Source organism: Geotrypetes seraphini, chromosome 9, assembly GCF_902459505.1.
Source record: "Geotrypetes seraphini chromosome 9, aGeoSer1.1, whole genome shotgun sequence".
Taxonomy (NCBI): domain Eukaryota; kingdom Metazoa; phylum Chordata; class Amphibia; order Gymnophiona; family Dermophiidae; genus Geotrypetes; species Geotrypetes seraphini.
This window is the reverse complement of record NC_047092.1, coordinates 123,598,582-123,615,360: the sequence shown is the minus strand read 5'-3', so window position 1 is coordinate 123,615,360 and position 16,779 is coordinate 123,598,582. Positions and strand designations below refer to the sequence as shown.

General features: G+C 45.3%; 1 protein-coding gene across 2 annotated transcripts in view; it reads left to right on the top strand.

The window, feature by feature from the left end:
* Positions 1-16,779, top strand: part of NGEF (neuronal guanine nucleotide exchange factor) — a 290,217-nt gene that overhangs the window by 222,206 nt on the left and 51,232 nt on the right. For both annotated transcript variants that reach the window (XM_033958541.1, XM_033958542.1), the window contains one exon: positions 14,765-14,854. In XM_033958541.1, the coding sequence (XP_033814432.1) occupies positions 14,765-14,854 (90 nt within the window). The remainder of the gene's footprint in view (positions 1-14,764; positions 14,855-16,779) is intronic.

The following is a 16,779-nucleotide window of genomic DNA, read 5'->3' as shown; positions in this document are numbered from 1 at the left end:
ATTATATCCAGGTCCTCCCCCTTGGCTACGACCTCTAGTTCACCCATCTTGGCCATGAGGCTTCTTGCATTGGCGTATAAGCACCGCAGGTCCTGTCGTTTTTCCTCCACCTCCTTATTTACCTGGGCCGCCTCCCCTTGAATTTCGGGCAGTTCTCCTGTTCCCTGTGCTTCTGCTTTGCCCTTAGCCTTTACTCTCGCAGCCATGGACTGAGCATTGGGAAGTTATTCTTTATGTCTGCAGTTTCTTCACAATAGGTTAATCTTTTGAACTCCTGCCAAACGTGTATCGACTTTTCTCATAAATCAGTGTACTCTCTAGTGATTCTGCTTTCTAATGCCACATATGCATAAAGGTCTGTAAAACAGCGCTAACTTACTATGGGGTCCTTTTACTAAGGTGCACTAAAGGATTTAGTGCATGCTAACAACCATGAGGATGACGCTGGAGGACCTTTGTGGACTAGCACAAAACCAATTTCTTTTTAGATCCGCAATTCATCAAGTTGCTAGGACTTGAACATGAGTTGATGGCACCTAGCAACAACAACAATTAGCTAAATGCCACACAGCTCATTGTAACGCAGTAGCCGCGGGTAAACCGCCACCGTGTCATTCTCTAGTATTCATCTCTCCTAACATTATAACATCCAGCCTCTTATGATCTTCCCCTACTTTTTTGTACACATACACATATATACATGTAGCCAATGTCTCACTACCCCTATCAGAGAACCCATCCTGAAGGAAAATTGGGCACACAAACTTCAGAGGTTGCATCTCAATCTACCACTTGAACATACAGAGGGTATTATATAACAGGCTGCCTGTGTGTGAAAGCCAATTGGGGACCTTTTGAGGCTGTTTTATAAAAACACATGGAGGGTCATTTTCAGTTTGACATCTAAATCCAAATTGAGACATTTTGCCAAAAATTTCTAAAAACAACCATCTAGCACACAGCTGTAATCAAACCAGAAACATGTCCGGTTTGTGCTAGACGTTTTCAGGCTGAACACATCCATCTGTAAGTACCATTTTCAGAAAATAAAAGTCCCAGGGAAAAAAATGAGAGAAATATAGGAACATCTGTCTGGCAGCTTTCCTAGGGAACTGGCCACATCCCAGCAGTACAGAGGAACAATTTAGTGGTCAGTGCCATGAGGTTCACATAAAGGGAACCAGGTATAGCTCCCACCTAAATCCCTTCATATTGTATGGCAAGCTCTCCAAGAATAGAGAAAACTTAACTGCACCTAAAGGTCTACCACTATAATAGCCCTCAGGCTTACTAGTCACTTATATATTTTGATATAGGAGGTATTACTATGTTCAAAGAGGGCTCACATATTAGTACTGAAGTGAAAGTGTTATAGTGGGAATTGAATCTGGGTCCTGTTGTGTATAGTCTATTGCACTGACCACTAGACTATTCCTTCCATTTGTTTGCTGCTTTCTTAGAAATGACCATAATTTCTGGAGCTGTCATAGAGCCTAGTATCTACTGTCATTGTCACATCTTTGGAGAGGGCAGAAGTTCAGGACCACTGGAGTATTAAAGGGGAAGTCATGCCTTCATCCCTCCAGTGGTCAACTGGTCATTTAAGGTATCTTTTTCTGACTTAGTTGTGACTGAAACTGGTCTAGATAAAAATGTACTTTTCTGTCCTGGACCCTTTTTTTTCAGTTCCATTATTGAAGAAAACCATGCAGATCGTAAGCCTACCCAGGTCTTGCCTAATACATGTCCCCTTGCTATTTGGATGAACTCAGTGAAAAAGTCACAAAGCAGCCTTTTTGGAAATTACAATTTGGGAAACAAATAATACTATTTTGTGCCTCGTAGAACAAATTCTTATAGAGATTCTAAAGATAGAAACACAAACTCCCTAATCTGTAGCCCCAACCCCCAACTCCCACCTCCCCACTAAAAGGGGGTGAGGGGAGATATAGCAGGATCTTGAATCTCTCTTAGTTCAGAGAAAGATACATTCTGTTTATTCCAGCCAACTATGTGTCCCAGTAAAAATTCCTTTCTAAGCTCTCCTCAACAGCAGCCCATTAATAAAGTTAAATAAACCTGCAAGGCTTTGCTGCCAAATTTGCACATGCTTATTGGTAACTCTTTGAATTCAAAATTACATCCACTGATGTTATTACCATATTTTCACGCATATAACGCGCGCGTTATACACGATTTTTACAAACTGTGCATAACCATGCGCGTTATTCGTGTGAGCACGTTTTACAACTTTTTGTTTTCAATCCGATCCGGCATCCCCCCTGCGAACTGGCATCCTCCCCCCCCCCACGATCCTACATCTCCCCAGCACCGCAAAACATCTCTTACCCGATTGGGCACCGGCACCAGCACCAATGCACAGGATGTGCCAGTGCCAGTGCCCGAAGATCCTCCCTCATTGGGTTGGGCTGGGCTGGGCGGTGCGGTGCGAAAGAGATCCTCCTTCTTCCTGCGCCGGGCTGGACTAGGCTTTGAGCATTTTCGCATGCTCAAAGCCTTCTGGTCTCGCTCTCTCCGAGATTATCGCACCGCCCAGCTCAGCCCAGCCCAGCCCAACCCAACGAGGGAGGATCTTCGGGCACTGGCACTGGCACATCCTGTGCATTGGTGCTGGTGCCGATGCCCAATCGGGTAAGAGATGTTTTGCGGTGCTGGGGGGGGATGTAGGATCGCGGGGGAGGAGGGGGTGACGCGAGCGGGGGGGGAGGATGCCGGTTCGGAGTAGGCGGGAGGAGGTTTTAGCATGCGCAGTATACGCGTGTGTGCGCTATATTAAATTTTTTTACATAAATTTGTGTTCCCCGCGTGCTATACCCGTGTGCGTGTTTTACACGGGTGCGCGGTATATGGGTGAAAATACAGTAATCAACTCTATATTCAACTTCCCCAGGGTCACTTACTAATTTTCCATCAAGAACTTCCTCTTTTCAATCTCAGTTTCCAGAATAATGACAGGAAAAATTGGAGAGTGATTGATAAAGCATTATGAAATCATAATGGTCATCTCTATCTTTTTCTTCATTAAGTTCCTCGTTTTCTTCTAACCAGTGGTATACCTATCATATGTGACACTGGGGGCCCATCATTTTTTTACCCCCTCTCCCCCCTCATCTATAAGAAAAAACATGATTTTTAGTGACAAGCCACACATTGTACAACAAGAGGGTACCTAGGAAAAGGCAGCATCTTACATACTGCAGTGAGCAGTAGAACATTAATATACCCAATGTAAAACTAAACAAGTCTGATTAGTACAGTTTGAGCCTGCACAGTCAATGCTAACAGAGAACCATGTCTTTCATACACACAGAACACAGCAAACACCTATGCACAGTATGGAATATATAATTGCAAACTACCCCCCTTTTTACAAAACCATAGCACGGTTTTTAGCACCGGCCACGGCGGTAACAGCTCCAACGCTCAGAATTCCTATAAGAGTCAGAGCTGTTACTGCCATGGCTAGCACTAAAAATCATGTTATGATTTTGTAAAAGAGGGGTAAAACTGAAATTTGTAGACAAAAGCAGGCCGCATGTTGGGTGTATGCAGCCTGGCCATCGCCGGGGATCCCTCCCTGCCTGCCCGCCCACTGCTGAAGCTGCTGCTGGGGATCCCTCTTTGCCTGTCTGTCTGCTGGCCTGCTGCACTACCCCCACCCCTGAAGCTGATCCTGTTATTTCATTGGAGCCGGACTGGCTCCCTCCTCCCCCAGCAGCACTCCATATAGGGATGCAGTCAGTGACTCACATGCTGCGTAGCTGACCCAGAACCTTCTCTCTGACATCAGAGGGAAGGCTTGTGGGCAAGCACCGTCCCTGCACAAAGTTGCTGCTGGGGAAGGATGGAACGAATCCAGCTCCAATGAAATAATAGGATCAGCTTCAGGAGAAGGGGGTGGTGCAGTGGCCGTCAGGGAGGGATCCCCGGCAGCAGATTCAGCAGCAGGCAGGCAGGGATCCCGACGTCGCCTGCGACTTCTGTGGATGGGTCATCTTCAGGGAAGGGGGGGGGGGTGTGAGCAGGCGGGGCAGGCAGGGATCCCCAGCATGCAACTTAATTTTGGGACAAAGCTGGAAGGCAGGGAGGAGGCACAAACTCGACACAGAAGGAAGGGAAGGGGCATGAACATTGGACACAGAAGGGAGGGAATAGAAAGGGGGAATTGATGGGCATGAGTATGTCAGTGAGAGATGGTACACATGGGGAAAGGAAGAAAGGAAAATTGGGCATAAAGAGAGAGGAGTGAGGTAGAGATGTATGGCGAATAGAAGGATGAGAGGGAGAAATGTGGCATTGTGCTGGAGATGGGTGATAGAAGGAGAAATGGGCATGGGGCTGGTGGACAGTGGTGAAAAATGCTGCACATGATCCGGGGGATGAGTGAGGGAGAAATGTTGGATGTGGCAGTAGAGGGGGTGGGGGGAGATGCCTGGATCTCTCAAGACAGATGGACAGTGAGAGAGAGAGAGAGGGAGACATATTGCCAATAGGGGTGGAGGAGAGAGGAAGAATAATTGGACTCATGGAGGGACAGAGAGGAGAGAGATGTTGGTTGGGGAATGGAATGGGGTCCGGAGAACAGGAAGCGTGCAGGAGGCAGAAAGAAAGAAATATTGGATACACAGTCCGAAGGAAATGCAACCAGAGACTCATGAAATCACCAGACAACAAAGGTAGGATAAATAATTTTATTTTCAGTATAGTGATCAAAATGTGTCAGTTTTGTGAATGTATATCTGCTGTCTATATTTTGCTCTATATTTGTCTATTTTTCTATAGTTGTTACTGATTGCATATTTTAAAGTCATCTGCCTTGTCCTCTTTGAAAAAAAGAAACAAATATAAATGATAGTTAACATTTTCTCTGCGTACAGTGTGCTTTGTGTTTTTTTAATTTTGTGGTTACCAGTATGTATTAATAAGATTATATTATGCTTGTATATGAAAAATGGTTGTAGAAATTGCGTTAAAAGAAATACTATTATTATGGGGGTGGGGGTCAGTGGTGGAGCTTGAGCGATCTGGGGCGGATCTTGGGTACTCAGTTGGTATTTGTTAGGCTTAGGAGGTACTTGGCTTGAAGAAGTTGAGAAACACTGGGCTAAAACACCAGTAAAACCTCTAAAAGAAAAAGACACCAAAATAAGTCATCCTTACTCACAAAGTAAAAGGGAATGACACTAACAGCATTAGATAACAGCACTCAAAAATGTATCTCTGTGAAGATCAGCAGCATAAGTGCCTGCTAACAGCTGTAGCTACTTTTAAAGTGAGTCACAGAGGTCAAAGGGCAAGGAGACAAAGAATGACATCATGAGCTGATTTACATACTGGTAGAACTGCTGAAACTCTGAAGACAAACCAAGAAGAAGAGGACCTCCTTAATGTATAATCATCCTACCCAGAATGACATATGGCATAGAGCAAATTGGGTCTAATATGGATGTTTCCAAGAGACTTGAAGAATATATAGAAAGGCCTACCACAGGCTAGCTTAAGTATGTCTATTTTCAAGGTTAGCTATTCCCATATAAAGCAAAATAAGCTACTATCTTTTTCTAAACTATAGATTTACTTGTGGTAAGAGACAGGTGTATCATAATCGTGGGTAATCAAATCATAGGACCTCTTATAATTTCCATATTATTTCAGGTCCACATCCTGACTCCACATTTTAATCACCTATGCCTGTCCGATCCTACCTACCTCACCTATTTTGTGTAAAAAACACTACAGAACCACATCTGCAGGTGTGTGCTTCATGAGGTTTATCATCAAAATATATAATAATGGAAAATCAAAAGATAAAAAAAACACTAGTCACAAAAATGTTAAATATAAACCCTCAAATTATATGTGAAGAGGGAAATCAACAGTTATCTCAAATGGTATAACCCATGAACCAGCGCTGGTTGAGAATGTACAACTCCAAACGCCCTTTTGACAGGAGAAACAGGCGTATCCAACAAATACTAGGAATACCCAACAAATACTGTGTATAATTAAGGAAAAAACTAAGAAGTCTAAAGCTGATGTTGTTATCCATCTGGGAACAAATGGCCTAGCTAACAACTCCACACTTGCAGCTCAGAAAACCTTTTGGGAGCTTGGTGAGGGCTTGAAACCTAGTGTAAAGACTGTAGCTTTTTTGAAAATACTGCCAGCATATGGAAAGGGAGAGCAAAGAGTTAAAAACACAGAAGACTTCAATAGGTGGTTCAAAGCCTGGTGTCATCAAGAAGGCTTTAGGTGCATAGGAGAATGGGGAAATACATGGAAGGACAAGAAGCTTTATTGTACTGATGGGCTACATATTACTACAGCAGGGAAAAGAATCCTTGCGGAGAAATTTAGACAATATGTTTCTAGGCATTTAAACTAGAAGGTGGGGGTGGTGTATGTATGAAGGACAATTATAGAGACCATCCCCAGCAAAAGACAAGATGTGATAGTAAAGATTGCAACACAAACAATATTAGCAACTCACTTTGATACGCAGCTCCTGATTGGTAAGGCCCGACTTTAGTGCAGGAAGAAGCGGTTGGAACATACAGCGAGTGATTTCCTTCACTCACTGGTGCTCCAGCTTCTCTCTCCTGCCTCTCCAGCTGTCCTCTTCTGGTCGCAGTCGGAAAATACCATGAATGTCTGTGACCGCGAACTGTCGACCGCGAATGACTGGGGGAACACTGTACTGAGGGAGCTCATAGAGGTTCTGGTGGGTCCTATTAAAGACTTGTTCAACAAATCTCTGGAGATGGGAGTGGTTCCTAGGAACTGGAGAAGAGCGGATGTGGTCCCTATTCACAAAAGTGGTCACAGGGATGAAGTGGGAAACTATAGGCTGGTAAGCCTCACTTCGGTTGTTGGAAAAATAATGAAAGTGTTGCTGTAAGAAAGGATAGTGAACTTCCTAGAATCTAATGGGTTACAGGATCCAAGGCAACATGGCTTTACTAAAGGTAAATCTTGTCAAACGAACCAGATTAAATTTTTTGATTGGGTGATCAGAGAACTGGATCGAGGACATATGCTAGATGTAATTTACTTAGATTTCAGCAAAGCCTTTGACAAGGTTACTCATAGGAGGCTCTTGAACAAACTTGAAGGGCTGAAGTTAGGACCCAAAGTGGAGAACTTTAATAGAAACTGGTTGACGGACAGACGCCAGAGGGTGATGGTTAATGGAAGTCGCTCGGAGGAAGGAAAGGTGAGTAGTGGAGTCCCTCAGGGTTCGATGCTGGTGCCAATCCCATTCAATATGTTTGTGAGTGACATTGCTGAAAGGTTAGAAGGAAAGGTTTGCCTTTTTGCTGATGATACCAAGAGTTGTAACAGAGTAGACACTGAGGAGGAAAACATGAAAAAGGATTTACAAAAGTTAGAAGAATGGTCTAATATCTGGCAACTAAAATTCAATGCAAAATAATGCATGTGGGGATTAATAATAAGAAAGTGCCATATATGCTGGGAGGTGAGAGGCTGATATGCACTGATGAGGAGAGAGACCTTGGGGTGATAGTGTCTGAAGATCTAAAGGAGAAAAAACAATGCGGCAAGGCAATGGCTGCTGCCAGAAGGATGCTGGGCTATATAAAAAGAGGTGTAGCCAGTAGAAGGGAGAAGATGCCCCTGTACAGGTCATTGGTGAGGCCCCACTTAGAATATTGTGTTCAGTTTTGGAAACTATATCTGGCGAAGGACGTAAGAAGACTTGAAGTGGTCCAGAGGAAGGCAACGAAAATGATAGGAGGTTTGCAACAAAAGTCTTACGAGGAGAGACTGGAAGCCCTGAATATGTATACTTTAGAGGAAAGGAGGAACAGGGGAGATATGATTCAGACATTCAAATACTTGAAAGGTATTAACGTAGAACAAAATCTTTTCCAGAGAAAAGAAAATGGTAAAACCAGAGGGCATAATTTGAGGTTCAGGGGTGGTAAACTGAAGAGCAGTGTAAGGAAATTCTTCTTTACGGAGAGGGTGATGGATGCCTGGAATGCGCTCCCGAGAGAGGTGGTGGAGATGAAAACGGTGACGGAGTTCAAAAAAGCGTGGGATGAACACAGAGGATCTAGAATCCTGCTGTTAATCCTTACTTTTCTTTCTATTTGTGTTGTTTTGCAACTAAGAAAATAAAAAAACTTATTGAACTTAAAAAAAAGAAAATAATATTAAATACAGTGGTGCCTCGCATAAAGGACGCCTCGCACAGCGAACGCTGCGCACAACGAACTTTATGTCTTGATCCGTACAACGAACTTCGTTTCACACAACGAAGTCGCCCGAGCTGCATCCTTCCGCGCAGGCACTGCGCTTAACTGCCCTCTCTCCGCCTGGTTCCCTCTTGCCCCCCCGACTCCCCGACACGATCGGGGCAAAAAGGAGCCCAAGCCCTCTTGCCCCGCCGATTCCCCAACTCCCCACACAATATCGGGCCAGGAGGGAGCCCAAGTCCTCCTGGCCACGGCGACCCCCTAACCCCACCCTGCACTACATTACGGGCAGGAGGGATCCCAGGCCCTCCTGCCCTCGACGCAAACCCCCCCTCCCCCCCACCCCCACCCCCCCCCAAGAACCTCCGACCGCCCCCCCAGCCGACCCGCGACCCCCCTCGCCGACCCCCACGACTCCCCCAACCCCCTTCCCCGTACCTTTCTGTAGTTGGCCGGACAGACGGGAGCCAAACCCGCCTGTCCGGCAGGCAGCCAACGACGGAATGAGGCCGGATTGGCCCATCCGTCCCAAAGCTCCGCCTACTGGTGGGGCCTAAGGCGCCTGGGCCAATCAGAATAGGCCCGGGAGCCTTAGGTCCCTCCTGGGGGCGGGGCCTGAGGCACATGGGCCCAACCCGACCATGTGCCTCAGGCCCTGCCCCCAGGAGGGACCTAAGGCTCCCGGGCCTATTCTGATTGGCCCAGGCGCCTTAGGCCCCACCAGTAGGCGGAGCTTTGGGACGGATGGGCCAATCCGGCCTCATTCCGTCGATGGCTGCCTGCCGGACAGGCGGGTTTGGCTCCCGTCTGTCCGGCCAACTACAGAAAGGTACGGGGAAGGGGGTTGGGGGTGTCGTGGGGGTCGGCCAGGGGGGTCGCGGGTTGGCTGGGGGGGCGGGCGGAGGTTCTTGGGGGGGGGGCGGTCGTTGGGGGGAGGGGGGGTTTGCGTCGAGGGCAGGAGGGCCTGGGATCCCTCCTGCCCGTAATGTAGTGCAGGGTGGGGTTAGGGGGTCGCCGTGGCCAGGAGGACTTGGGCTCCCTCCTGGCCCGATATTGTCGGGGAGTTGGGGAATCGGCGGGGCAAGAGGGCTTGAGCTCCCTCTTGCCCCGATCGTGTCGGGGAGTCGGGGGGGGCAAGAGGGCTTGAGCTCCCTCTTGCCCCGATCGTGTCGGGGAGTCGGGGGGGCAAGAGGGCTTGAGCTCCCTCTTGCCCCGATCGTGTCGGGGGTGCCAGGGACCACACGGAGTCACCCACCGTACCACCCGATTCGGGTAAGCGCAGGTATCGGTGGGTGGCTTATTTGCGGGGGGGGGTGCCTTATTTTACATTTTTTTCTAAAAAGGGGGGGCTGTCTTATTTGATGGCCCTGCCTTATCATCGGGACTCTGCCCTCTCACTGTAAAATTAGACTCTACTTAGTCTGTCTTTAAATTTAAAAAATGTGTGTTGTTTTAAAAAACAATTATGTTTTTAGATGTATCTAAATAAAAATAATAACCAAAAATTTATCTTTTTTTATGTCATCTTAGCATATTTTATGCTACAGAACGAATTATTTTTTTTAACATGTATTGTTATGGGAAAACGCGTTTCACATAACGAACTTTTCGCATAACAAACTTGCTCCTGGAACGAATTAAGTTTGTTGTGTGAGGCACCACTGTATTGAAGAACTAAGGCCAGTACTGGGCGGACTTGCACAGTCTGTGTCTGTATATGGCCGTTTGGTGGAGGATGGGCTGGGGAGGGCTTCAATGGCTGGGAGGGTATAGATGGACTGGAGCGAGCTTTGACGGAGGCCTCAGTAGTTGGAACCTAAGAACAGTACCAGGCAGAGCTTTAGATTCTTGCCCAGAAATAGCTAAGAAGAAGAAGAAAAAAAAACCCCAACAAATTTTTAGATTGAATCAGGTTGGGCAGACGAGATGGATCATTCAGGTCTTTATCAGCCATCATCTACTATGTTACTATGTCTAAAGCAGATCCTTCTCTGGGGATAATAACCAGCGCCGCCCCTCATAGAATTCTTATTTCAAAATATTACCATTATAGTCTAAAGGCAAGTGCAGCTGCGCAATGTAGTTGTTTTGGAGAGCTGCTAATGAAAGTAAATCCTCTCTCATTACAAAAGGTGCCCACCACAATCTCTGAGAAGGTTAGAGCCAGAAGGCCTTGAGCATGCGCAGATGCTGATGGCCCTTCAGCAGTCCAGCATAGAACCAACAGCAGGCACTTTCAGCGCCGGTGCACGGATGGTAAAGTAAGCACATGGCCGGTCAGTGGGGAGAGGAGGGAGGTCATCTCGGTCGCGAAGTGAGGGAGCAGTGCCGGTGGCCTTGGGGGAGAAGCAAAGCTGGTTCCCGGGATGGGGTGGAGGCTCACATATCAAGTCAATGCTCGGTTGCGACTTAAAGTTTGAGTGTTTTGCTCATCTTGCAAACCACTTGCAAACTGAGGTTAGATTGTGATGGTAGCCTTCATAGAATCTTAAAAAACCAAGAAGGGGCGAGTATTGTTCACGCTTTGGCAACCTTTTTTAAACACATTATCTCCAACAGCAAGAAGTCATGTTTTCATTGATTGTTGTTGATTTATTTTTTTTTTTTCGGTTCTGGGAGAGGAGGGAAGATGATGTAGGGAGGAGTTGATTATACTTTAGTATTGTATTGTTACAATGTTTACATTTATAATGATTATATTATTGCAACGTGTGAATAGGGCTAGAGGCTGTAGATCAAAGCTCCAGAGGCTTGGAGGAGGAACCTCAATGCACCCGCAAAGACTCTGCTCCTTGCTGAGAGTGTGAGGATTCTCGTCGATGCACTCGCAAGGAATATACTCCTTGCTTTTCGTGCTTGGATGACAGACCAGACACTCGCAGAGACTCTGCTCCCTGCAAAGAGTGTGAAAGCTCCAACTGGGACATTGGAAACGGCTCAACCTTGCGGGAGTCTGCTGAATGCCCAGGCAGGATAATAGGAAGCAGTTTAGGACCCATAATCGTAAGGTACTGAAGAAACTGCTTCTTTTATATGGTCTGGAAAGAAGCCGGCAAGGTGGGATCCGCGTCTGAAACTGGTCCAACTGCCTTGGCTGGAGGTTCCTTCGAGGCAGTGTGAGTGTGCTTCGACTTAGTAGTCTTGGACACTTTAATCACCACTGGTGGAACCAACTGCTGAGCTATCTGACCTGAGGAAACAGGGGAAGATACAGCAGGTGACGTCGAAGCCAGAGCCGCTGCAAACGATGAAGGTTTGATGAGGCTCGAGGTGGAAGCAGAAGGCGCAGAAGGAGCCTCGATGGAAGTCGAGGTCGAAGACGCCTTTGAAGTTGAGGGATCAGCTGGAGACTTCATGTCGAAGAGCTTATCCACCAAAAGGCAACGACGCTTGAAAGCACGAGGTTGAAGTGTTTGGCAAGGCAGGCACGACGTCGGATGATGTTTCGGCCCAAGACACTTGAGGCAGCGTCTATGAGGGTCCGTGAGGGAGATCGCGCGCCGACACTTGCTACACTTCTTAAAGCCTGTAGCAGGCCGGGACATAGGCCGAAAAATAGCCGCCGCAAAGTCGAAGCTCGCGGGCTTCAGCCGAGCGGCCTGTCCCGGAAAACGGACGGAAGAAGACAAATTTTTTTTTTTTTTAACTAAATGAAATAAAATAAAACAGCGATTCGTGAAGGAAATACACCAACCGCGATCGAGAGAAGACAAAAAGTGAACTAAAGTTGAATGCAGAGAGTCAAATACGGACTTCTCGGCTCCGCAGAAAACTAAGAACTGAGGAGACGCGCCCTGTGCTGGGCGGGAAGGCACTCGCGCATGCGCGGTGCGGGCGACTTGAAACTTCTAGTTTCTTCAAGCAAGTCTGCTTATGATGCATTCGCATCGGGGCTCCGCTTTCCACTGGAGGTAGCCGATGGTGACTGTTCCCCTTTACTGCTCTTGGAAAGCGACATGTTAGGTTGGTATAGCAGCTTAAAAGTTGCAAACAATATTTGAGAAAGCTGGGTAGAGAAGTTTTAATGACGATCTGACCTGCCGTCTTGGAGAGCTCAGTCTGCATGTCTGGTCGCCATGTCGGTCAAGCCACGCCCCCCTGGAGACAAAGTTCTAAACCGAAAAATAAATCTCTGTTCTGTCTTCAATAAAAGTGCATCTATAGACCCTCTTCTCCAAGATCTTTTTGGTACAGCAATAGCACAGAATCTAAAATCTTCAAAAACATGACCAATTTCTATACTATGTCCAACAAGTGGTTTATCTTTAACCTGACATTTCAAAGCACTCTTATGCTCCAAAATACGAATGTTAATTTTTCTTTTTGTTTTGCCAATATAAACCAGGCAGCAGGGACAAGTAACTGCATATATCACTCCTTCCATTCTACAGTTAGAAAAATGTCTTGGAGTCAATGTTTCACCAGATGTAAGATTGGTGAATACTTTTGTTTTTCTTTTAAAAACTCCTACAACTACAAGCAGGGACTTATGCTGTTAGTTCTCACAGAGACATATTTTTGAGTTGTGTTATCTAATGCGGTTATTTTGTTTCTTATTTTATAAGTTTTCCTGGTGTTTTAGATTCCTTCTTTTCCAGCTTTCACCTGTTGGTGATTCATTTTTCTATTGCTGATCTAGCTCTGTAATTTTTTAAAAAGCTGGTTTGATTTTGTAATTTTTTAAAGTGATGTTTTTTTTAATTTAGTTATGTACCCACATTTTTCCATGGCTGGTTTGGCCTTGCTTTTTTTCAATAGTTGGTTTCATGTTTGCAATTATCTGTACTAATGAGCATTTTTTTACCGATAGGTTTTTCTCGCAGTCCCTTTATCGACAAGTAGCTTCTATATTGATGATTATACATATGATATGTTTTAACATATACTATCTGTCTATGATAATTTTCTATTTTGTTATTTTCTAGTTTTATTAACCCCTGATACATCACTTAAAGTGGGCGAAACACAGCCTCTGTCGGGTTTTATGTGATGAGTTTTATCTGATGTCTACACAATAAAATTATACTTGGTTTCTGCACATCTTTTTGGCTGTGCTGCTTTTCATTGACTACTATTAATAACTGTCTTGTACAAGCCAGCTTTGAAATTGTGATCTTTCAGTTGGAAGGCAGCCACATTCCAAGAGGAATTATTTTGTCTTTTGAGTTTTTTCTATAGCTAGCCCCAGTGGCATAGTAAGGGGAGCGTAGGGGGAGGGGTCTGCCCCAGATGTGGTCTTCCTAAGGGTACGGCGCCCCTTGCCTTCCCCCATAACTTTTTTACTTCCCCAAATGAGGTTGCTGCTCATGTCAGCATCGGCACTCTCTCTGATGCCACTTCCGGGACCCACTCATAGGAAGTGACGTCAAAGGACAAGCAGACACCAAAATGGGCATGCTGCTCATGCTGGAGAAGTTAAAAAGGTACAGGGAAGGGGGCGCGAGTAGCAGGGGGAGGGGCGCTACCGCCCCAGGCCCTGCTCACCCTTACTACGCCACTGGCCAGCCCATGCCTACTCGTCTTGTGTTTTTGGTAATCTTGATTCCTGTTTCCTGATTGACCCTGCAGGAACCAGTTCAGGGCAGGCTTGACCATTTTTACCCATTATTTCTGTTGCTTCTGTGTTCTTATTGTCCAGTTGTGCCCTGAAAAATAAATTACAAAGATAAAACAAAAAAGCTTGCACATGGCACAGAGCTGTTGTTGGCTGTTTTAAGGGATCTTTTGCCTGGGAGTGGAGAGGGGAGAGGGAGAACTGCAGTTGGAGTGAGACGGGGAAAGAATCAGTTTGGAGTAGGGAGAAGCAGCTTGTCTCTCTCTGGTTGATAGTTTTTGAAAGCTTTCAGAGAATATCTCTAAGCAACTGGCTACTAGGAGTGTGTGGTGCAGTGGTTAGAGCCACAGCCTCAGCACCCTGAGGTTGTGGGTTCAAATCCCACACTGCTCCTTGTGACTCTGGGCAAATCGCTTAATCCCCTATTGCTCCAGGTACATTAGATAGAGTGTGAGCCTGCCAGGACAAATAAGGGAAAATGCTTGAGAAACTGAATGTACACCACTTAGGATATAAATGCATAAATAAAGATAGCTCTGGGGATCAGTGTCCCAGAACCCTGAATATATCTGCAAAGGGGGGAATTTCTATTTGTCCAGTTTACCTTCTTTTAACATGATAATGTTCTTCTGGCCTGCCACCCATGCACATAACCAGCCATAGGGTACCATAGGAGGCCAGGGGTTATGTATATTATATATTAATATTGTGATTTGTACTTTGGTGTTGTGGGTGACATCAGAATTTCAGGAAGGTGGTTTGTAATTGTTTTACTTAAATACATACATTGTACTGAAGTATTATAACCAAATCTGTCTCCCAGAGAGCTTAAGATGAGTTTTATGCTACTATTACTCACGAATCATCTAAGAGTCTATGCCAAGAAATTATGTTAGGGCTCTGCAACTTTAATTCCAGGAATGGAGTGGAGATCCATTTCTGACCACTTACTTGTATCTGTCTTTTTCAGGTAGTAAGAGCCTGCAATGAGGGTGTGAGAAAGATGAGTCGGACAGAACAACTCATTAGCATTGAGAAGACATTGGAATTCAAGATAAAGGTAAAGATCTTTAGAACCTGGATATTATTTCTCACTTACAAGTATTTAGCAGATTTCTGTGATTCTAGGTCACATCATGGAGTGATTTCCATTAAATATGCTGCATGAATTGTGACAAATCATAGCATCCATCATGCACCTATGATTCTGGTTTCTGTTTCTTATAGATTACTGCAAGGAGTAAAATCCTCTTTGATAGCCAGAGCTCGAAATTCAAGAGACAGAGAAAAATGGGAGGGAAAGGGGGAAGAGCAAGGAAATTGGTAAGGAAAGAAAAGGGAAAGGGGACAAATGAAATAGCTTAAGTGGAAACATTGAAAAACAGGGTAAGAGGGAGAAGAGAGATGGAAAAAAGAAAATAGAATTAAAGAAAAATAAATACATAGAGAAAATGAGAAAAACATGCCTGTATAGGAATAGTGAGTGATATTGATGCTGTAGAGCAGTGTTCTTCAACCACTGGTCCATGGACCACTGCCGGTCCACAGAAATTTCCTGCCAGTCCACAGGGCCAGCATATGCATCAGGACCAAAACAGTGTTCTTCAACCGCCGGTCCACGGTGTGATCGATGCGGCGTTATCTTCGAGCCAGCTCCCTCTTCCTAACTGATTCAGTGCACAAAGCCACGGGCAGTGGCTCCTACGGGCATCCTGCGCCTGAACCAGAAGCCTTCCCTCTGACGTTGCAACGTCAGAGGAAAGGCTTCCAGATGAGGCATGGGACATGCAAGATGTAATTAGTACTATTATGGGGCGGTGTTTGGGGTGGAGATTGGGTAGAGATGGGCGGGGTCTGGCCCACAACTTAGCCCAATGTTCTTCAATCGCTGGTCCACGGACCGATGCCGGTCCACAGAATAATTATTTTATTTCTGCCGGTCCATAGGTGTAAAAAGGTTGAAAAACACTGCTGTAGAGTTCAGATATGGTTGTTGGGGAGGGTGTGGTGCTAGTAATGTTGAGCAGTCACTGGCAGAATTTTAGAATAATTCTTGACAATTGCTCTCAAAATAATCTGAGTTTGTCTCTGAGAAATCCCATCACTGAAGGATCTTCTCACACAACTGAACATGAGTTTTTGATAGATCACAGCACTGAGTGTGAGTGTTGGAGAAATTGCAGCAGCGAGATCTGCTCACAGAATGCACGTGAGTCTGAGAAATCACAGGGGGTGCTGAAAAGTTCTCAGCCAAACTAAGAAGAGAATGATGTGGATCCATGAAACTTACAAGTTATTCCACATATTCAACCCTAAGTTCAACACACTTGGTATATTGTGTCTGAAGTTTATGTAAATCTTCCAAAAAATACTCTGATATCTGGTCACTGAAATACTGCTCTGCTGCTGCAATTACCTGCAAATCACTTGAAAACTGTCATCCTTAAGGTTTGATAAAAGAAAATAGATGGAGCAAGATCTGGTGAGTAGGGTGGATGGTCTATGCACTGAAACCCCAACTGCACCAAAACATCCATCGTTTTGCCAGCCTTGTGAGTAGGTAAGTTGTCTTGCAAAAAGAGAACTCCTTTTCCTTTTTTCTTTCAATGCCTCCTTTAATCGGCACAGCAACAATTTCAGGAGTTGACACTGTTTGAGGCCTCCCAGACCTTGCTGCATTTTCGGTCTCGAAAGTTTACACACCACTTCTTCACTGTGGAGTATAATGGGCATTTGTCACCCAATGTTTGCATCATACATTCATGGATTTCTTTTGGCATTTTCTTCTGCAGGAATAGGAACTGCATGATGGCTCGGAGTTCTACTTTTGAAAATTCCACACTTTACATTGACATAGTTCAATCAATGATCTGAAACAATATCAGAACATATCATTACAATGCTGCAGGTTGGCACTTTGCAAAATGAAATAACATTCTTTTCAGCTACAGTGGCAAAATAACACTCAGAATTTAGAAAGTTGGT